Genomic DNA, 24028 nt, shown 5'->3' on the forward strand with positions numbered 1-24028 from the left:
CAAAAAGTCACTACAGAATGAGAGAGGATCTTCAGAATTGAGATATCATTTGTATCGCAAGGCATGGTAAAAGAAGGTCTATGGTGTGTGGAAAGGCTGGACTGAAAATAAATTCTGGAGGGAGAAGCTGCAACTGTAGGCTGGCTACTGCACAGTGTGACACCCCAAAGGCCTGTGCCAAACAGCAAAGTTTGCAAAACTACACACACACACAACGACAGTTATGAGTACTTGAGTAACATTGTTGCCATATTAGAATACTCATTTATTTATTTTTGAAACATTTCAGGGAGGAAGTGTACTTTGTGAAGCCAGAAAGTCACACAAAAGGAACCCAAGTCACCCAAATTAAAGATGAGGAAGTGTTAGGGTAGTACAAAGGATGACCTCCTCCCACTTGGTCAATTTCTGTACATGGGACCTGAGCTACTTAAATGCTCCCCCATGGGGCTGACTGGAGCTTTGCTCTAGGAGAAAATTACTCAGCATCTGGGCAAACTATGGAAGCTAAGTATCTTCCAGAAATGACTGATGTCCCTGATCTGTTTCCCACTCCTATTTTCTCAATATTAGTTCTGTAGTCCTCTAAATTTAACGTGACCAAAGGGCTGACATTCACCCTTAGCTACTGAACATTAATTCCAACAAAGATTTATAACTATTGCAAAACCAAAAGCCAACATACACTTTATATGTTACAAAAAAGTATACCTGAGATCTTCGATTTCTTTGATATAACTATGAATCATATTACTAATTTCTTCATTCCCTTCACCTGCAAGGTAAAATATGAAATGAAAAATTTCCTCTCAAATGAAGGCTTTAATGTTGGGACTACATCTCAGAAGTAGACTGACTGCCTAGCATACATGAAGCCCTATGTTTGAGCCCCATCAACACACACACACAAAGGAAGCTTTCAACAAAACAGGACACAAAGCAACATTTGGAGACAAAGTAATAATTAAGACATAATTCCTACCAAAAAAAATTTTCTCAAATTACATGAGAGTACCATAATAAAATAATATGATACATAAGGCACATTGGGTTTAAGAAGAATGCATTACTTTTAAAAATTAAGTATCTAACTTAAAATGACAGATTGTATGCATAATGAAGAAAGAAGGCTCCCTGCACTTCTGAAGCTAACCCCTCCCTCATCACACCCTACACATACCTGCTCTGGTGAGAACTTGGTTGGCCTGATCACTCACAAGCTGTGTGACTCTGGCCCTCAGTGCATCCACAGTCTCCTGCATAGCTTTGATTCTTACACGCAGGTTATTATTTTCAGTCTGTAGCATAGCATTCTCATGAAACATGTCATTGATGCTTTCCACACCCTCCTCATCAATTATTCTTTTACCCTAGGAAAGGAAAATATTTCCTTGTTGATTGAGGAGCCTTAAATACACAAGAATTTTATTTAAAGACATTCAAGGACTACATATGCAATTCTACAACCAAAAGGCTCTTTTATCTTACCAGCCCCAAGGCAAAAGACATTTTTCCCCCCACTACAACCCTTCATGGTACATTACTCACCCACTGATTGGGTAATGAGCCTTTTGAAGAAGTTAAGTTAGTTAAATTAAAATGGGTATCAGTTCTATCCCCCAAGGAAATCTAAAGAATCCTTCTAAAATACTTCCAAAGACACATGAAAGCAGGCCATCACTAAACACATCATGGGACAGAGATGGTTCAGTGGTGGTTAAAAAACTCTTGCTTGCAAAGCCTACTGACCTGAGTTTGATTCCCCAGCACCAACACAAAATCTCACAGTGGAGGGCACATCTGTAATACCAATGCACCTATGATGGTGAAAGGCAGAGTCGGGAGAAACTGAGGCTCACTGGCCAGCTGGAGTGGCATTTGTTTGCAACAGCAAAGACCCTGTCTCAAAAAGGCGACCTCTGACCTCCACATGTGTGCCATGGCACACATACTTCACAGATAAACACACACATATGCAAATAAATAAAGACATTTAAAACATCATTCTATGCCAGTACTAAATGCATTACAACATGCACAGTCAATGGTTTCAGCTTACTGTTTTGTACTCCATCAGCTCCATCTGAAGTCGTGTGATCTCACTGCGGAGAGCATTGATTTGCTGACTGGCTCGGTCTTGATTGACCATCACCTTGTTCTTGATATTTCTAGCTCGATTGGCATATTTCAGAGTGTTTAATGTCTCCATGAAATCTCTGTCTGAAGGGCTGACACATGCTATCATGATTGTTTGGCTGAAAGTTATAAATAATAATTAGTTGTATAAATGTAAGTGAATACTAAAATACTTATTTTAAAATTCTACCATTTGAATAGTATCTTCTCTTAAAGATCTAAAAGACTGGGCTGGAGAGATGGCTTAGCGGTTAAGCGCTTGCCTGTGAAGCCTAAGGATCCTGGTTCAAGGCTCGGTTCCCCAGGTCCCACGTTAGCCAGATGCACAAGGGGGAGCACGTGTCTGGAGTTCGTTTGCAGAGGCTGGAAGCCTTGGCGTGCCCATTCTCTCTCTCTCTCCTCTATCTGTCTTTTTAAGATCTAAAAGACTGATTTTACTAACTTAAAAATAAAGTAAGTTTAAAAGCCCACATGCATTAAAACCATACTAAAGGGGGAAAAAATGTTGCCTTAGGTAAAACTGGGGGGAAAAAGGGTTTAATTTACCTTCTTTGAAGGACAATAGGTTGAGAAAGGCTAAACACATGTATTTGTTTTTTACTTCTTTAAACAATCTTTTTAAAGCAATATACACAATAATTTTAAAATTATTTTAACTATAAATGACAGGTTGAAAATCAAAAACAGTTTCATCATTTGCTTGTTTTAGTAACATAAATTTTTCTTACTTTTATTTAATCTCTGGTATCCTAACTTTTGAGTTGTCAAAGAACTTTGCACAAAATACAATGATAGTCAAACATCAGGAATATACCATCATTTGTAACTGATCAGAATTTCAGAGTTTCTAACCAGATAACACAGAGAAAATATTTGAAAACATTACTCTACAGCCACAATAGACTGAACTGTCAATCAAAATGAGATAATAAAATACTTATTATGCCCAGCACTATATCTGTCAGTGAAATCCAAGGTGGTTCTACTGGGCAAGATAAAAGACTGAATGAATATCACCACTCTCCCTCTCTCCCCCATCAACCATGGATTGAACAGTACTTCTCTCCCAGAGGCCACACAAGGCCAGGAAGTCACAGACTGAACCCTCTGAAACCATCCAAACTTCCTTTGTCCACAACAGCCTAATCCAGACATGCAACACTACTTGGGATGAAGCACACTGAATACCTCTGGTTGGTCCATATTAGTACTTCAATTTATTCCTCTTGTTAGTGTTTCTAAACTTTTATCTCATTGCCATCTCTTCTCATATAAATGGATATACCTGCTCCTAAAGAAACTACAAAGATTGAATTAACCTGCCCTAGTAGAAAATTAGCATCTACCAATCATAGTTGCTGGTCTCCTTAATAGTCTCTTGCTCCCTCTCTTCACCCAGTAATCCCTGCACAGTGTAAAGAAATGTTACCAAAGCTGGGCGTGGTGGTGCACGTCTTTAATCTCAGCACTCGGGAGGCAGAGGTAGGAGGACCACCATGAGTTCGAGGCCACCCTGAGACTACATGGTGAATTCCAGTTCAGCCTGGACCAACGTGAGACCCTACCTCAAAAAGCCAAAAAATGAAAGAAAGAAAGAAAGAAAGAAAGAAAGAAAGAAAGAAAGAAAGAAAGAAAGAAAGAAAGAAAGAAAGAAAGAAAGAAAGAAAGAAAGAAAATGTTACCAAGAGTTACCAAGAGTGGTAATGTGCACTTGTAATCTCAGCAACTCGAAAAGTTAAGAACAAGAGGATTGCAAGTTCACAGGAGCCTAGTTAACAAAGTGAGATCTCATCTCAAAAATAGCTGTGTGTTCGAGGCCACCCTGAGACTACATAGTGAATTCCAGGTCAACCTTGTCTACAGTGAGACCCTACCTCAAAAACCTAAAACATATATATAGTACATAAAAATAGATTTCATTCTATATCTTTCTCTTTTTTCCAACACATAGCAATTCCTCACTTATATTTACTCTTATATTCAACTGAAGTATCACCTGGATAAAGACTCTAGCCCTCCATTTAATTATATTCTTTCTGCCTCTTGTATCCTTTGTATGTCTCATTTTCCCGCACTGTCTGGGGACTGACTCTCTTCTAGCTTCCAGCCATGTCACTCCATGTTACGTGCCAACAGTGTATGGTGTCTTCAGCAGTAGGGCCTTACCACTAACCTATGGTGGGTCATTATACACTCTGACATAAATCTGTCTTCTTTTGAGAAACCTTGTAGGTCTCTCTGATCAAAAGCTCATTATGGATGATATCCATATGCTGGTACCTGGAGTTACAGGTCAGCATCCAAGAAGAGAAGGAAGAAAAAGATAAGTGATATAAAAGAGATAGAGAGATGAGAGAGAAGAGGGAGAGAGAGGGAGGGAGAAAGAAAAAGAAACAGAAACAGAAACAGGAGGAGATAAAGGTCAGTTTTCATCGTACCCTCTCCACAGTCTTGTGAATCTGGTGTTTCCTCTAAGTGCCTGTGAAGATTCAACCATTTGGTCTTTTAGGATGCAGAGTTTTATGGTAACATGGCCATTTGGGTCCAGTTTTGTGTTCCCCACCACCTTCCTTACCTTTCCCTCCCTCCCCACGTTTCCTATTGTCCAGTTCTTGAGATGCTTGCTAGGTATGTCGGCATCTTGGGTAGATTCAGGTTAGGAGCTATAGATGAGTGAGACTATGTGGCAATTATCTTTCTGTGATTGGGTGAGTTCACTAAGAATGATCTGTTCCAGGTTTGACCATTTTTCTTCAAATTTCATTGTATCATTTTTCCTAACTGCTGTGTAGAATTTCATCATGTAGATATACCACATCTCTGTCCAAGTTACAGATGGTATAACCTACTCAGCAGCAAACAACCAAATGTGCTGCTCAAACAAGTGCAATAGTGACACACAGCCATGGTGGGAAAACAACTGCTCTCGATTTGGCTAACTCATCTGCTCAGTGGAATGGAACCCATAGCTGGAGCTGGGAAACAAGTCAGAACCATATCCAAAAATGACCCCACTCTCCATTAAACTCTCTAAAAAATAATGGCTATCACATTTATTTGGTGCTAACTTTACTCTCCAATGGAAAATCTGCTTCTCTTTTTCAAATAGATACCAATCCTAAAGAGAGAACCACCCCAACATACCTCAAAAGGGCCCCAGATGAAATTAAGAATAATTGGGGAAACATGCAAAAATGCTGTTTTCTTGGTGAGCCAGGAACCAGCACAATGGTGAAGGAGATAAATGCAGAGAACAATCAACCGCTACCAAACCAGATATCCAGAAACAAAGAAGGCTACCAAGATCTCAACACAGAAGCAAACCTAAAATGAACCCAACATGGCTCAGGGAAATTTGTGGAAGAGGGGGCGGAAAGAATGTTAGAGATACACGTTGGGTCATGACATGCAGAGACATTTCCTCTTACCCCAAACTGAAGGCTAACCCCACATATACCCATATACCCCAACAAGGAGGGTCCCTGTAAGGGTGGGGCAGGGAGGAGGCTAACAATGGTACCAATTTGACTGTATTCATAGACTACTAAAATAAAAATAAAAAAAGAGAAAAAGAGAAAAAAAAACAGTCTCAAAACTCATATTGAGGACTGGAGATGACTCAGTAGTTAAGGTGCTTGCCAACAAAGCCTAAAGACCCAGATTCAATTCCGCAGGATCCAGATGCACAAGGTAGCACATGTATCTGGAGTTCATTTGCAGTGAATAGAGGCCCTGGCATGCTCATTCTCATTCATTCATTCATTTTTTTTTCTTTCTCTCTTCACTCTGTCTCTGCTTGCATCTAAATGAAAATAAAATTCTTAAAAAAAATTAAACTTCATATTGAAGCACAAAGGACATCAGATAACCAAAAATGTCCTCAGAAAAAAGAACAATAATGCTGCTGGTGATATCACCATACCTTATTTCAAGATATACAACAAACATAGTAATGAAAACAACAAAAAGGCTGAAGGAATGACTTAGCAGTTAAGGTGCTTACCCTCTCTCTCTCTCTAAAATAAGTTTTAAAAATAAATTTAAATTTAAAAAATGCATAAAAACAGCATGGTACTGTCACAAAAATAGTCAAATAGGTCAATGGAATAGAAGAGAAGATCAAATACAGCTACCTGATCTTTGACAAAGAGGCTAAAAACACACACTGGAGAAAAAAAAGAAAAAAACCCAGCATTTCCAACAAATGATTTTGAAGAAACTAAATAACTACATGCAGAAAAAGTTATTGGGATCTTCCTTTCTCATTCGGCTTAAAACTCAACTCCAAATGGAGCAAAGACCTCAATATAGGATCTGAAAAACTATGAAAGCAAATGACTAGAGGAAAACTGGGGAGAACATTCCACAATGTGGGCACATGGGAAGACTTTTTGAACAAAGACCTCAGTATTCCAGGGTACAATCACTCAACCAGTAATCATCAACTAAGACTGAGGATTTATAAATGTTGATTAAAGATCATGGACAACTTGAATTGTAGGCTCTACTCTAGTACCATTCTGCAAGTTACTTACTAATGGTCTACAATAAGCATAGATATTGGGCTGGAGAGATGGCTTAGCAGTTAAGTGCTTGCCTGTGAAGCCTCAGGACCCTGGTTCAAGGCTCGATTCCCCAGGACCCACGTTAGCCAGATGCACAAGGGGCGCATGCATCTGGAGTTCATTTGCAGTGGCTGGAGGCCCTGGTGCGCCCATCCTCCCCCGCCCCCCTTCTCTCTCTCTCCCTCTTTGTTTGTCGCTCTCAAATAAATAAAAATAACAAAAAAAATTTTTTAAAAATAAGCATAGATATTGACAGTGAACATTTTAGAAAACTTTATAGCATTTGACCTTCCTGTTATCAATGAACTTATCTCACTGAATAAAGTACAGACAAGTCCAGGTGTTTTCAAATTCACACTATGGGTCAAAAACAGGGCAAACTGAGATTAGTCATGTATAATATTAACCTACCACAACTTGGGGAGGGAGTATTGCCCTTCATAAATATTTTCAGAAGCACTGAAAAGCACTGAGTTTTTTATAAGAACTATGAAAGCCAGGAATAAAAGGAGCTGACTACAATCTACTATAAAGCAACATATATTAAGCAAAATTCTAAAGATACATGACTCAAGAATGATTTTATTTAATATTCAAACATTAAAGCTAATTTTAAAGTTTTTGTATATAATAATGATTATTCTCTCTAAAAAAAATAAATAAATAAATAACATTTACCAGCCCGGAGTGGTGGCGCATGCTTTTAATCCCAGCACTAGGGAGGCAGAGGTAGGAGGATCCCCTTGAGTTCAAGGCTACCCGGAGATTACATAGTGAATTCCAGGTCAGCCCGGGCTAGAGCAATACCCTACTTCAAAAGAGTATGTATCATTTACCTAGAAATGATTATTGCTAATACAGTGGTATGCTTTCTATCCTACAGATGTACAGTAGAACACATCAATGACATATACATTGTATAAAAATATAATTATTTTTATTCACACTTTGTATTTTTCTTTGATTTCAGGTTTTAGTGAGCATGTAGAATTTTACCTCCTCCCTCTTTCATCTCCTTAGTCTTAGCCCCTTTCTATTTAAGAGTTATGACATTTTGTCCTTCCCTCAACCTCCTTCTTTGTCATAGTTTGACTTTGTATAAAGGTCTGAATAATATTTAAACCACTTTATAATTACTTAGAAGACAACATTTATTTCTTTATCAATTTTCTTATCTAAAAACTGGAAACAATAACACCCACTAAAAACAATATTACATGGACTACTTAAAATAGTTAGATATAAAGTAACTCTGATTTTAAGTACCTAATACAATTATTATCTCCTTATCCTATAATTTTCATTTATAATAAAGGTAGTTCTTACAAATCATCTTGTAAGTAGATATAAAAGTAATTTAAAAGAAAAAATGTAAGTATTCATAACTCATTTACACATACCTATTACCCCCAAGGGAATCTTGTAGGAGTCTTGTCAGCTTAGAATCTCTATAGGGGACATGTGTGGCTCTCTTGCTCTTGTCACCCAATGCACTTATTACATTCCCAAGGGCCAACTAAGAAGTAGAGAGAAAGAAAAGAGGAAAATCATATCAATTTATTAATTTTAACTCTTTCAATAAAGAAAGCCTAGAGAAAATAAATTAAGACATGAAAAAATTAAGAACATCTGCTTGGTTTTATTTTACATTTATATTTTTAAATACATGTAAGATTCAAAGTTTTCTATATTATTTATTAGTAGCTAGTACTACTCAAAATTTAGTTATATAACAGCTAGAGTGGTGGTTTAGTAGTTAAGGCACTTCCCTGTGAAGCCTAAGGACTCAGGTTCAATTCCCCAGTACATGTAAGCCAGATGCACAAGGTAGTACATACATCTGGAGTTCATTTAGTGGCTAGAGGCCCTGGCATGCCTATTCTTTTTCTATCTGCCCCTTTCTTTCTCTCTCTTATGAATAAATAATAGATAAATAAAATATTTTTAATTTAGTTGTATATGCTATTCATACAGTTCTTATGACTCAAAAGTACTTAAACTTCTGTTCAGATATTTGAAATGCTAAAAGATTGACAAATCTAACTATTCAGGTTCTTTTCCCCGAAAGATTAATTCATGTTGTAAATTCTCATCTACTCACTGAAAAAATAAAATGATTAGTTAGGTTATACTTCTATGAAAGTTTCTTTCAACAATACAGATCCTTTATGTGACTAAAATCTCCTTTAGCCACAATAAAAATAGTAGTGTCATTTTTCTGACCATAACATTCTATATAAGTAAATCTAATCTTAGAAATACAACAAAACAATGTGTGTTCAGCATCCAGTTTTTAAAAAGCTAAGCCAAGCCGGGCGTGGTGGCACACGTCTTTAATCCCAGCACTCGGAAGGCAAAGGTAGGAGGGTCACAGTGAGTTCAAGGCCACCCTGAGACTACATAGTGAATTCCAGGTCAGCCTGAGCCAGAGTGAGACCCTACCTCGAAAAACAAAAACAAAAAAAAAAAAGCTAAGCCAAAACAGCACTCCATCATCCCTCCCTCTTCCATCTACACTATCTTTCCTATTGTTAATGAACTAGCACCTACACAATAAACATTATCCCAAACTCTGCTCGTGTAAGCTTCCAAGCTTCCAGTAATACAACATCCATAATCATGTCATTGTGAAAGTCAAACCATTATGCATGAAGTAGCTGTATTCTTCTCCTTCTCCTTCCTCTTTTATTTTTTTTCCTTAAGGTAAGGTCTCACTCTAGCTCAGGCTGACCTGGAATCCAATATGTAGACTTAGGGTGGCCTCAAACTCATGGCGATCCTCCCACCTCTGCCTCCTGAGTGCTGGGATTAAAGGTATGTGCCACCATGCCCGGCTCAAGTGGCTGTATTACAATCTTCCTTTTCCAGAAAGGTTACAGCTGTAAGCACTGACACACTAAAACTTTATTTATATAGGAAAGCAGAGCAATGGATTTTATCTATTCCTGACAGCACCCCTAAGGAATCCAACACAATATTCAAAGTCCAGGATGCAGGACAGGACACTGAAACACACAGAGGGAGCATCAAAGTGGGTGTTGGTATTGGAAGGTCAGTGGATAATTCCCCATGGAAGAGTCACCATTGTAACTGGACAATGGTGAGGAAAGAGCCCCCTCCCCAGCTTTAAGACAGGGGGAAAGCTAAGAAGGAAGCACATAACCTGATATTTTCAGCATTAGGAATTTAGTGATACTGTTACCTCTTATAGGAATAAATGTCCAATTTCATAATGAACACAATAAGGAAAGCTTTAGTATGTAAAAGTTTGCTTTACAACACTTTCTTGAACATAGCAGAAACCTTATTTTAAATCAACTTCAAGATGCTTACCAATCAAAATAACCCTAGATACAATGGTTTGATTTCTAGGGGTGGAGGGATGGCTCACCACAAAAAGCACTTTTTGTTTAAATTAAAGTATTTGAGTAGGAAAATGTGACAGATAATAAAATGATGTCTGATTCATCCCAAATGAGTGAATACCCAGGGCCCAGGTAAAAAACCAGGAGCTGTGGCAGGCTTCTGTAATCCCAGTACTCTTAACAGTGCAATGGGAGGAAGAGACAAATGTTTGTGGCGGCAAGCATAGCACAAAATAAAAGAAAGCCTAGCACAGAAAAAAGCTGAGAATCCAGAGCAAGAAACCCTGCCTCAAATGAGGTGGATAGGTAAGATTGGCTCAAAACCTTCCCTCTGACCTCTATACAAACTCATGTGTGTGCACATGCATGCACATGCACACACACATACACTCAAACAAATAACTTTTTAAATTTATAATTAACTCCTAATATAGTCTATAAAAAATTACTAAAGAGCCTTTAAGGTGCTAGGAATGTAGCTCAATGGTAGAGTGGCTACCATCCATGAGGACCTGGGATCAATTCCTAACATCATATAAAACTGGCATGGTAGTACATGCCTATAAACCTATCACTCAGGAGGTGGAGGCAGGAGGATAAGTTCAAGGCTACCCTTAGCCACACATTGAGCTTGAGGCTAGCTTGAGCTACATGAGAATCCCCCCTTTTCAAAAAATAAGAGAAATTTTTGATTATACATATCAGAGTCAATAAAATAAGTTATGGATATTAACAAAAGCTATTTTAAGTCTTATCCCCTGAAATATTTAATACTCAATGTTTATTTTGAATGTATATTTTTAAATGTGGAAAGAAGTTCTCAAGTAATTATTTTATATGCATAAACTTTTAGGCATTCTATGAAATTTAATGCAGACTAATTTATACACAGAACAAAAACATGCAAGGTGGAGTGGGGAAGGACAGAGCACATAATACGAGACCCTGTGTGAGTGTAGAGAGTCAGCGAACTACTGAGTTCACTATAACTACCACATCTCAGTCCCAGACATGAAAGATTTCCATTATGGTATGAACTGCAATGGAAAAAGGAATTCCAGGCATGATGACAGGTGCCTGTAATTTCAGTACAGCAGTGGTTGAGGTAGAAGGATCACTGAGTTGGAGACTAGCCTTGTCTAAATACTGAAACCCAGTCTCAAAGACAAAAAGTAAACTAACATAATCAGAAAATGACAGCAGAAAAAGTGGCATCTGTAGCATAAAGTTTTAGTCTTACAAGTCCACAGTTGATAGAAATGCCTTCTTTTGCCCTCTCTCCAGTAGCTCCAGTTCTTTTCAATCTTTCTGATCCTGCCAGATCAACAAAATGGAACTTTGCAGTCAGGGTTTCATATTCACTCATTTGGGATGAATCAGACATCATCTTATTATCTGTCACATTTTCCTGCAATTAAAGAAAACAAGTGAAAAACACTCCATTATAGTGGGACCAAATATCCTCTACCCTCAGCCACAGCCAAAGAAACAATCATATAGTAATATAACCATAAATATAATATAGTATATAGTAATACAGCATATAGTAATATAACCATAAATGCAGCAATGTTTACTGGAAATTAAAGATTTAATGTCATAAAGAAGGTGGAAGGCCAGAATGGAACTGTTACGAACTGAGGCTCTGCTTGTGGTGATACAGGGAAATGACTGCAGAGTCCTCCATAGGCACAGGTTCTCCACCATGACTGAGCGCCATGTGTCACATCGTGCTCTACAGATGTGTTGGACAGATACTGTTCTCCCTAAAATCTTATGAAATTGACCAGCTTCAATTTAAATGAAATCTGGACAAGGAAGAATGAAACTGGATTTGGGTCAAACATACCCTCCTTGGGATACATGAAATTTTAAGAGATAAAGACTGAACATTTAAGAAGTAAGGGCCAATAACTCACAGAATCTGTTTGAGGACACACTCTGGTTTGACACACATGGATGGTAAAAATAGCATGTGAGCGAGAGCTCTGCACATTCATCTGGGTACTGGCAGTGGTGCGAGACAAAGCCCCCAACTTTAGACACTGCATCATCTGCAAAGGGAGAGGAAGGCTTTACTGCAGCAATATTTACACAAAACACCTAATGCTTGAGCTAGTGGAAAAACTCACCATACTGAGCATATCAAAAGAGCATTTCTCACAGAATTATTTTGGTTACAGACACTGTTTGAGCTGAACTTAGCACAGTATTGTGTTTAGTTAAGAGAAAACACCGAGTTCCATTGTTTTCCACTTGCTGATATGTGCAGCTTTCATTTAAAAACTGTTACAGTAGAATGCTTTGATACAAACTGAACAGTAAGTGGAATTAACTGGACTAATTTATCTTCTCTTTAAACTTGTTTCATATTTTATATCACTTTTCCTACATAAGCCAAGATATTATCATATGCATGTCACAAGCCAAAAGTACAAATGAACTGTGGTCTCATCCTTGTGCATTATTTAATCTCTTTGCCTATGAAAGAATATAATACAGACACTGCCTTGCACTATTTTGATGGTATGATAAATATGCTACTTTTGTCATCAGCCTGACAAGTGTGTAACAGTGACAAAGGATGAGGAAAGAGGACCATATTGTAACTGTGCTACAGTTAAGGATATATATTTTATTTACTGATCTTAAGTATATTATCAATAAAGATGGCTAAAATAAAGCCATTTATGCCATATAACAACATAGATGCTACCTCTAGTTCTGTATTCACAGTGCGTGTTGTGACTCCCACAGTATAAATTCCTCCAGTTGAATCTTCATGAATTCTTATATTTGATTTTTTATTTTTTGCATCAATATCCCGAGTGGTATCAAATAAGTCAAGGACCTCTTCATTATAAAGCTATCAAAAAGAAATGTTATATAGTTAATTTTGTAGAAATTGTTTCGTGAGAATTATAAGAGACTTCATATATTGTCTATTGTATTTTATCCATATTTTTAACATTCTTTAAGACAACACCTATTTCTTCAAAATTATGCATGAATGTGAATAAGGCAATTATAAATACAAGTGAATGTTAGACACTTACAAAAATAAGTATAGTAAAAAACTTGACATGACTAAGGCATACAAAACACATAAACAGACTTGGGCAAATATATACCAAATGCAGATAAATCCTAAGATCAGAGGTTAAGGAGTTTTATAACTCAAGACAAAAAAAAGACATTTCTTTTTTGTCCCACAATTCTTTTGAGCACCTTTTCATTCATTTACTTTCTGCTTTGTACTAACATATATTATTTGCACACAAAAATAGGCTTCCTTGTGACATTTCAGATATGTACACAATGTACTTTAATCATATTCATTGTCCTTCTAGCCTCTCCTATCTCCTTGTTTCCCTCACCCTCCTCCCCACTTCTCTTTCCATATCTTCTTTTTCTTTCTTTCTTTTTTTTTTAAATCTTGGTTCCTATTTGAAAGCAAATGTGACATTTGTTTTCCCAAGTCTGGCTAATTTTACTTAATACAATGACCTCCAATTCCATCCAATTTCCTCCAGATGGCACAATTCCATTCTATAGCTGACTAATATGTCAGTGTGTATGTATGTGTGCTGTGCATACATGAACACATCTTTGTCACATTTTCTTCATGCATTTATTTATTCACTGATGGATGTTAGAATAATTCCACAACTTGTCCATTATGAAAATCTGGCTTTGATTCTACTGGGTGTGTAGCAGGATCATATTGTTGTCCTACATTTTAGACTTTTTAATTTGTTTTTATTTAATGGGGGGGGGGTGGAGAGAGAGAATGGGTGCATCAGGGCCTCCAGCCACTGCAAATGAACTCCAGACACATGTGCCCCTTGTGCATCTGCCTTATGTGGGTCCTAGGGAATCCAACTGAGGTTCTTTGGCTTTGCAGGCAAATAAATGCCTTAACCAACCACTAAGCCATATCTCCAGCCCAAAACACCCTTCATAATATGCTTAAAAATAAATACTTAATTTGGAATAAAATGCCATTGCCCATCTAACTACAGTATTACTCAAGTCCTACTGTCTTTTTGCCAGACCTCAGTCATCTGACTAGGATGCTTTTAACCTTCGACACTGCGTCAAAAGTGTCTCGTGTGCTTTGCAATGACACCAGCCCTCAGCTAGATTAGAGTGACACATTCTATTTTTCCATTCTTCTACTTTCTTTAGAATGAATTGCTGAGTTCCCAGGACTTTGTAAGCTTTTTATCACTGATAAAGAAAAATTCTGAAAATAAAAACAATGGTAAGTGTACCTTTACTCAAAGCCAACAGTACTGCATATGAGTTAAGGTATACTTATTACCTACTAACACTAGTGCTAATCCATTCAAACAACAGTTATCAAATACTATACATAAGACACTGTATTAGAGACCAACAGCTTAAGATAATAAGGACCTGGTCAGGGCTGAAGAGGTGGCTTAGCAGTTAAGCACTTGCCTGTGAAGCCTAAAGACCCCGGTTCAAGGCTTGACTCCCCAGGAACCACAAGGGGGCTCATGCATCTGGAATTCATTTGCTGTGGTTGAAGGCCCTAGCATGCCCATCCTCTTTTTCTTTCCCTCTCTCTCTCTCTGTTGCGCATGTGTGTGGTATGCTTCTTTCTCTCTGTTGCTCTCAAATAAATAAATAAAAATAAACGAAAAAATTTTTAAAAAAATAAGGACCTGGTCAGACTGATGGAATTTAAAGGATATTAATAATAATTAGTTATTACCTCCAAGAATTGGGCATTGACTTTAAAATCTGGAGGAGGAAGGCCATTTTTAATTGCTGTGTTTTTTTTTTCTTCAATACTCTTGAAAAGATGCTTAACAGCCCGAGAAATAATACCCTGTTCTTCCTCAATGATGTTAACATCAAATCCTGTTCCCATTGTGTATGTTTTTCCAGCTCCAGTCTGAACAAAAGAACAAAAACATAGTGAAGATTCAGACTCAGCATATCCTCAAGACATAAAAATGAAAGAACAAATGAAATATAATTCCCACAAAAACAATATGGTACTTACTTGTCCATAAGCAAAGACTGTAGCATTGTATCCTTCAAAACAACCTTCAATTAGTTTTTCAATACACTGGGTGTAGATCTGCGCTTGCTGGGAGTCAATATCAAACACATAATCAAAAGTAAAAGCTTTATCTTTTCCAAGGAAGACCTGAGGCTCTCCTGGTGTGACTGATGTACAAATATGGCATCCTTCAATCTTTTCTTTGGCAAGCTGTGGCCTTATCCTGTGAAAAAACAATCAGAAATAGAATACTGTAAACTAATGGGTCAAAAACTACTCAAGAAATACGATATAAATTCTTGGCCAAGCCTTTTCACTACTATAGTTGAATGTTTAAATAAATTCAACTACACTGAATTAAACTCAGTATATGAATTTGCCTAACCATCCCAATGAATTACTTAACAATGCCCAACCATCATGAACAAGAGAACAGAGATCATCATAAAGTAAAATACTTGAACTTGGAAGTGATCACTTTCACAACTCAGAATAGGTCACTCCACAAAGTAATTGGTCTGATCTCCATGGGGCCAATATGTATGTTGGCTCTAGAGGTTTAGTCACACCTCTCATGTCAGAGCAGGTTCACAGGGAGGAAAATGCAGAATGTTTAGATTTGATGCACATCTAATATACTTAGCCTTTTTAATCATTTCCTTGTTAGAGCTAACTTCTGTCATTTTTTTATAGTTTTCCTCTCTTAGTACCTCCTTTTTGGATCTCCACTCTTACATATTCTAAGACTGATTTGTTTGTTACTTTATATTGCTCTGTTTGATTTTAGTTTTGTTCTGTGTTTTCCTCTACCCAGTCTACTATTGTGATCTCTCCACTACTCTTCCTATGCATAACTCACATAGTTCACCTTTCCAATCTCTTCTTAACAAGCTCCCTTCTTTACTCTCCATAACTACAAAAACTATATCCTTGACCACCTCTTAAATCTGTGGAACCTAACAATATCCCAGCTTTCCTCTCCTGGATACTTTTGCCAGTACCATTTTTTACAGTTAACACTAGTCCCCATGTAAACCTACCATATAAGGCTACCATTTCTAAGTAATGAAAATTCCAGTATATTATGTACGGGCCTTGCTTGTTGATCAATCAACAGCTATTTAAGTCAAAGGGACCATTTTTGTAAACTCACTATCCTAACGGTCACATGGTAGGTATATCCAGCAGCTTTAGTCATTCCTACTACTTGTATTTGTGATACCCATCCCCATGGAGCTGGCTAGGCACTGAGAAAAGGAGATAGAGCACTCATCATAGGGCTTGGGTACTACTTCTGTCACTATATAAGTCCTTCTCTCAGAGCACTGATGTCCTCACCTGTGGAAGGAAACTATAATTTCACAATTCCTTTCAAATACAACCATGTTAAATTGTGGGATAACATACCATAAGATAGGACAAAGAAATAGTACACAAACAAAAGAGTTCGTTACAAGAAGCTATGTTCATTGACCATTAAAACAGCACATAGACCTAGATTTAAAACCATACATATGTGTGTGTGCATAGTAATTATATATGTGCTTATAGTTCAGTAAAGTAGAAAGACCAGGAAAAAGGAGAAAGAGATCTTAAGGGATGTAGGAAACAGAGCTGGTAATACAATACATGTAATAGTAAAGCAGAAGGTAGGGGGTTGGGGAACTAGCTCAGAGAGGGGGCAGAAAAAGAAGGATCAGTGGGGCTCCCTGGTTAGCCAGTCTAATGAAAATAAAATAAATAAGAAATAAAACAGTGAACTCCAAGTTCAGTGAGAGACTATGTGTCAGGGAAATGAAGAAGGAAGATATAGAAGACACCCAATGTCCCACTATGGCGTTAGCACTCATGTACACAGGGTATGCACATGTAACACACATACACACTTCACTACACATAAAAATACTACATGCACACAAAAAAAAAATGAGGAAGAAAAGGGGAAGGAAGAAAAAAAGGAAGGAAGAAACCAACTCAAAGAAGATAGGAAACCAGTTGGAGGGGAAGGAGGCATGGTAGAAGGTAGTGGGGAAGGGAGTGGGAAAGGGAACAAATGAGAAAAAGTGTAAGTATGCCCTGTGTGCTAACCCCCGAAAAACTAATCAAAAAAATAAATACTTTCTTTAAAGCCTATGATAATAGCACCTTTCTCTTTCCAAGTTTTATAATATCCTCTTCTTTTCTAGTCCCTTTCTTCCTACCACATTTCACCCAGTTACAGGGAGGAAATCATAACAAAAACCCAGTCCTGTTTGGTAGAATGACTATCTTGATTATTGTTGAAACAGAAATAGGACAGTCAGACACCACCCCAACTGAGTGTCATCCCTCCCTCTTCCCTATTCCACCTATTCACTCTGCCTCAGGAGCTACTCACTATTCCTAAAACAGCTCTCCATGCACCAAGTTTGTGCATTTTCCCCCACACCACCCTAAGTAAGGCTACCACTATCTCTCCTTAGAATTGCAAAAATCTGTTCTCCTATATTCATATGTCCAACCTTGCCCCCAGAAATCTGTTTCGCGCAATGTCCTATTAGTGACACCCATGGGGAATCCAGTTGATCAGGTTGCCACGCTCCACCAGAGCAGCCCTCTTCTTGCCATGCTTTCTCTTTGCAACACAGGATTGACTGCAAATGGTGGGAGTGGAAATGCTTCTAATCTGTTCCACTAACAAGCTATGTTTACTCACTTCTCTGCCTTCAAATACATTGTTCCCTTCCTCTAGATGTGCTTCTCCACCCTCTCAATTTTGTGCTCCTTTACAGTATGAACATTTTATGTTCAATATCTGGTCATTTGTCAGTTAGTTTGCAAGCTCCCAGATCCTCTGTATTACAATACAATGTTGCACCTAAGCTTCCTGTTCTCTCTCATTACCTGCTCTCCACCACTTTCTGAGAACTTAACAAATCCAATGTAGTGAACAATAAAAGTAAGTTCAACCTTGTAAATGGAAACAATGCTAGACAATGGCATGAACTCAGTTTATTAATTTCAAGTAAATGATTATAATCATATGTTAATTTATTCAATTATTGAAATACTTTCAATTTCATTTAAACACAAAGAAAACAAGTGCCATTTGAACTGCAGATCTGCAGACCAATTTTAGAATGCCACTGTCACTTTCTTTAATTTGGCCTCTTAACCTTTGCTCATCTGATTAGTCTTGCTAATTGTGAGGAGGATTTGTCTGAAATGCAGATAATATGCAGTTCCATTCTCTTGCATGGGCAGACAGAAAGAATGCTTTCAGATGTCAACAAGCTATGCTGTACCCTTTCTTTGCTATATGTAGACAAAGGGAATTTCCTAGCCAGACTTGAGAAGCCCCACCTGGAAGGGGACAATCTTCCAAAATGCAGATAAGTAGATGCTGACTAACTATATCACAAGTTATAGATAAAGTTCTCTTTCAATTTCTCCTTCAAAAATTAGAATTTCCAACTCCCAAATTCAAACACTCAAATTAAAAATTCTGTTTAAGTTCATTCTGAGCCAATCCATTCCTCAGAAATGTATTTTGACATTTACTCAACTATAAACTTCAATTCCAAAACTAATACTTGAGATTACATAGGAAAAAAAAAATTCAATACCAATTCTTATGAGAAAGAGAAGGGGAAAATGTTTTCAAATACCTTCTTTCTCAAAATGTTTAAGTAAAATGTGAGGTCATTAAAAATACTTCTACCATACCAACAATAAAAAGTCATCAATGTGAATATTTTGGCTACAATTAACACTTAGAAATAATAAAAACCTTGTAGTCTCTAAAAATATGTAACCATATAACTTCATTTGTAAGCAACCTTTTAAAGAAAAATATGTATAAATAAATGTCATATTTAGGATAAGATGTTCTGATATTACACGGCAATATTATATTGCAAAACTACTTATAAAATATGAATAATTATAGATTACTTATCTATAATTATTATATCTATACATCTAAATAATTATAGATAACTAAAATGTCTAATTAAATTACATATAGATAATTATAATAGTTATAAAGTTATGAAAATGGTATTTATTATAGCTAGTTGTAAGGTTGAAGGGTTAAAACAGAATATGATACAAGCTGTTAATTTTACAGTGAAGAAATATAAACAAGTGTTGTCCTCATTAGCTCATATCTTTAGCAGTTGAGCTTCCACTTCCCATAGTTAACTGGAATGGCTCTGATAAAACACATCAATGGCTTTCTTCTGTCCAAATGCAGGTCTTTTTCAGTTCTCATCCTATTTGATCCCCCTTACCAACGTCTACTTCTCAAATCTCTACTTTGACTATCTTTTCTGATATCCTTTATTATGCTATTTTTTTTCTGAATCACTATTTTCCCTTATGCCACATTCCCCCATCTATCTAAAACCATCAGTCTTTCCCAGAAAGAATGTCCACATTCACCACAGTAGCTATGCATTTCCTAACTTGTATGCTTCCTGTCTTTCTCTCAAGTCAAGTCACCCTGAGCAGCATCTAACCTTTTTGTCATTTCTAGTCAACTTATGCACTTTCATTCCCCATATAACATGCTTTGTTTCCCTCAGCTTGAAGTATGGATTCCCCTCCACTCCACTTCCTGGCTAGCAGCCCCTGTCTGTAATCTTTCAAATACCCACTGAAATGTCAATAACTTTATAAAATATTCCCTTTTCCCAAGCTACATTAATGACTTAGTCTTCCCAAGAATTTATGACTTTAATATAGTATTATCAAATTCAATTAGTGTCTTTCTCTACTAGCACATCTGTAGAGAAAGAAAATATAACTTATATATAATATGAAGTAATTCTACAAATGTTTCCTAACTGATTCCTGTAAACAAAATAAGAGGGAATGACTGTAATGATGTACATGGCTGTACATGCTCAACAGAATTTGTTCTCCAGGAATATTTAATGATGCTATATCTCATTTCTAATAAAAAGAGAAGCCTGGATTTAAAATTCTAATGTCCTTTGAAAGTTCAAATTCTAATTTAATTAATCAATAAAAATAAAACAAAGGTTTGCTATGCTAACCTTTTAAAGGTGCCAATATGCTACATTTAGTTTTTTTTTTTTTCCTATAGCCACTACACCCACCACTTTTGCCTTATTTCTTCACGATTCCTATTTTATACTCCAGAGCATTATAGCATATGTTCTGATGGTCACTGTGACAAGCAGCTTTATTTCAAAAACACCATCATGGCTCCTTGTAGTGGCAGTAGCTACTTAAAATTCTAGGAGATTTTGAGACAGAATCCAGTAAGTTTGTCAAAACTGGGCTTTGTTTCCCATTACTTGCCTTTATAATGGCTAAACGCTTTTTGTGACTGAACACAGTGAATAAACCAATAGGACCACTTTCAAGATATCCTAGAATTAAAATCTGAGTGGAAAGGCTTATCCTTGTCACCTTTATAACTAGAATTCCAGAAAGGAAATTCAGCAGACCTGAGTCTACAGTTTAATCATGTCACATGTCATTAAGAGACAGTGCACTTCAAAGCCTGAGAATTTCTACATAGCTTTGCCTGGCACTCCAAGAATGCAAGACCCTAACTGCTATTTCAAAAATCATTTCTGGGGTCCTGCTCATAGTATGCAACATTTAAAGAAAAGGCAACTTCTTCCACCTAACAAAGAGCTGGTTTGTTTTGCTTACTATAAAAGCAGTGAGTCCACAAGCTTTCTTGGGAGTGTTTCTCCAGGCACAGAAGCTGTGTAAGGCACATCTGCACTGTTCCTGGCAGACTGGAAGGGAATGAAGAGCAACTCAAACCAACATGAAGATCACAATGCTTTTGGTGCTTTGAGTAATAAACGTCCTTGGGCTCCAACTCAGGAGTCTTGTGTCTTCAACCATTATTCATATACTAGCAACTGACTTGCTTGCTGCTTTGTACACAGCAAAATCTGAGACCCCTCACAAATCTTAACATGAACCAGCATGGCTTCTGGCAAGCCACCTCAAGTAATTTATTAATAAAACACCTATAACATAGTACTGCTGAAACCATACCACAGCATTTTGAACCGATGACATAATGTGCAGCAATGAGAGCCTACATAGCAATGCAATGCTGGCATTACTACAGCACCACTTGCAAATTTTCTAAACTAGTTCTCTCAGAGGTAAATATATAACCTGAAGTCAATTGGTACTTCCTTTACATTGATTTATTTTATGTTTCAAACTATTGTTTATTTTCTTAATTTTATTCATTTGAGAGAGAGATAGGCAGAGACAGAGAATGGGCACTCCACTCCAAATGAACTTCTGATGCATGTGCTACTTTGTGCATCTGGCTTTACATAGGTAGTGAGGAAAAAAACCTGAATCCTTAGGCCTTGCAGGCAAGTGCCTTAGCTGCTGAGCCCTCTCTCCAGCCCTACTATTTTATTTTTTAAAAACACCTTTTTCATGTCCTGAGTCTTTAAGATATTTAAATTTGATACTACCCTGAAAAGAATAGAACACTGATCATTACCTGAATATGTACAGAACTTTAATCATGTATAATATAAACAAAATAATGTTTTCTTTCCATCTGCAAAGAAAAGTCACCTTTTCAAAAGTTAGTTTTGTTTTGTTTTGCTTTTCCCATTTTGTCTTCTATTCATATCAACATAGGAACAGCAAAGATCAAAATGGAAATTTGTGTTCATGGAGGAAGGGTGCTGAATGCTGACCTCCTGAATGCTAACCAGCTCGCTGTACCACTGCACTACACCCTTAGCTCCCAAAATACAAATTTTCATACTATTAATGTCATTTTCTTTCTCTCCATATTACCAGTTAGACAACACATTCTAAGGAGGACAGAACTAAGTCCTTGAGTAACAAATTTGCTTGGAAAAAAAAAGGGGAGATTAAATTATTATGGTGCAGTTAGTCCTTATACTTAATTATCTAAATTAAATACTAGACTAAAAAACTGACAGATGACTAATCAAATGATTTATAGTTACTGAAAGAATGGTGGTTTAAGAATATATAGGCCCATGCAATTATAATTTGTAGCTTCCAATTCTATGTGCAGCTACACATTTCTTTCAAAGTTAGAAGAACAGTACTAACATCTTTACAAGCCCAAGGATGCAGACAGTCAAGCTTGAGTTTTAAAACCATGTTGTTCTTACAGTACTTTTCAGCTTTCTCTAACACCTTCTCTTCAGTCCTTCTGTTCTCTACTTTATTAAAAATACCACAAGGGATAAGCCTTCCTTTTGCTAAGTGGCTTGTAAGTAAAGGAACAACACTCAAGATGTCTTCCTTATGCAGCTGGCCACTGCTAACTTCTTGCCAGGTGAGAAATCACATTTGTCCTTGATCTATGGTTTCACAGATATGACAAACTTTTCCATTACCTACATGCCTTTGTAAACTGTCTCTTCTATTGTTTGCTTGAGTTATTCTGATCTCATCCCCACAAGACTGTGGTAGTTCTAGTTCACTGGACAGTCTGATTTGATTACCACCTCTGTGTCTCTTTTACTCACACTTATCTATAACCAGCCCTTTTGGCACTTCATTAACACCTTGTTCTTCTGATATACCACCAAGAGAAACTGATCATTTCTACTATTCTTTGCCTTTTTTTATCAGTTAATGTGCTACATGCTCATTATTACTAACTGCTGCTGACTGCTATTCGTTTTGATTTCTTAATGTTAATTATAACCTATTTATTGCCTCCCTTTCATTGTCTAAGAATTAGGACAGCTATCATTTTGTCACCACACTGAGCCATTGGGGTTCTGGTCCTTTTTTTTTTTTAATTTTTTTTTAAATTTATTTATTTGAGAGCGACAGACACAGAGAGAAAGACAGATAGAGGGAGAGAGAGAGAGAATGGGCGCGCCAGGGCTTCCAGCCTCTGCAAACGAACTCCAGACGCATGCGACCCCTTGTGCATCTGGCTAACGTGGGACCTGGGGAACCGAGCCTCGAACCGGGGTCCTTAGGCTTCACAGGCAAGCGCTTAACCGCTAAGCCATCTCTCCAGCCCATCTGGTCCTTTTTTTAATGTTTCTTAGCCCACTGCAGTAAGTAGACACTACATGAAAGCAGCATTTTCCTACTTAACCTTCTATTCTAGAAAAGTTCTGAAAACGAGAGATAGGTCAGTGATTAAGAGCATTTCCTGCTTAAGCAAGAAGGAGTGAGGGTCCTCAGACCACCTGAGTTTAATTCCTAACATCAGTAACCTTGGCCCTATGGGGAGCAGAGACCATAAAAACATAGAAAAACTTGAATGAGTGATGCAGGGAGGAAAATCTACACTCTCCTCTAGTCTTCTCTTGTGTGCGTACATTTGGGCATATACCACATACACCGCACATATTATGCACACGCAAAAGAAGTCCTCTACTCTGATCCAGGGAAATAGCTCAGCAATTAAAGGCACTTGCTTGCAAAGCTTGCTAGCTTTGGTTTCATTCCCCAGCATATAAAGAAGCTGGATGCAAAGTAGTGCATATATGATCCCAGCATGCCTATGACAATGGTAAGTGGAACCAATCCCCCCTCCACAAGCTCATGAACCATCTAGTCTAATGTTTGTCTACAGCAGAAAGAGATCTTGTCTCAAAAAAGTGTACACATACCTCAAACTTTCCTCTGACCTGCACATGCATGCTGTGGCACATACACCCAAACATATACATACACACAATACATAAATAAAAACAGAACTAGGACAGGGGAGATGGAACAGCAGTGAAAGCTTGCAAAACTTACAGGCTCAAGTTTGGTTCTCCAGTACCCACATTAACCCAGAGCAAAACATAGCACATGCAGGAGTTTGTTTGCAAAAGGCTCTGCCACAGCTGTTCATACTTATGATCCTCCCATTACAAATAAATAATAAGTAAAAATATCAAAACAAACAGGAACTACAGGAACCATTTGTGATCTTGCTTCCT

The 24028-nt window shown here is 37.3% G+C and overlaps 1 protein-coding gene across 12 annotated transcripts in view; it reads right to left on the minus strand.

The window, feature by feature from the left end:
- The window catches only part of Kif21a (kinesin family member 21A), a 166437-nt gene that overhangs the window by 88732 nt on the left and 53677 nt on the right, over window positions 1-24028 (minus strand). For all 12 annotated transcript variants that reach the window (XM_004662178.3, XM_045151552.1, XM_045151555.1 and 9 more), the window contains exons 2-10: window positions 15099-15321; window positions 14805-14987; window positions 12783-12932; window positions 11986-12120; window positions 11307-11474; window positions 8102-8217; window positions 2060-2255; window positions 1181-1370; window positions 712-775 (exon numbers count right to left, since the gene is read on the minus strand). In XM_004662178.3, coding sequence (XP_004662235.2) covers window positions 712-775; window positions 1181-1370; window positions 2060-2255; window positions 8102-8217; window positions 11307-11474; window positions 11986-12120; window positions 12783-12932; window positions 14805-14987; window positions 15099-15321 — 1425 coding nt within the window. The remainder of the gene's footprint in view (window positions 1-711; window positions 776-1180; window positions 1371-2059; window positions 2256-8101; window positions 8218-11306; window positions 11475-11985; window positions 12121-12782; window positions 12933-14804; window positions 14988-15098; window positions 15322-24028) is intronic.

Source organism: Jaculus jaculus, chromosome 6, assembly GCF_020740685.1.
Source record: "Jaculus jaculus isolate mJacJac1 chromosome 6, mJacJac1.mat.Y.cur, whole genome shotgun sequence".
In the NCBI taxonomy this organism is placed as follows: Eukaryota; Metazoa; Chordata; class Mammalia; order Rodentia; family Dipodidae; genus Jaculus; species Jaculus jaculus.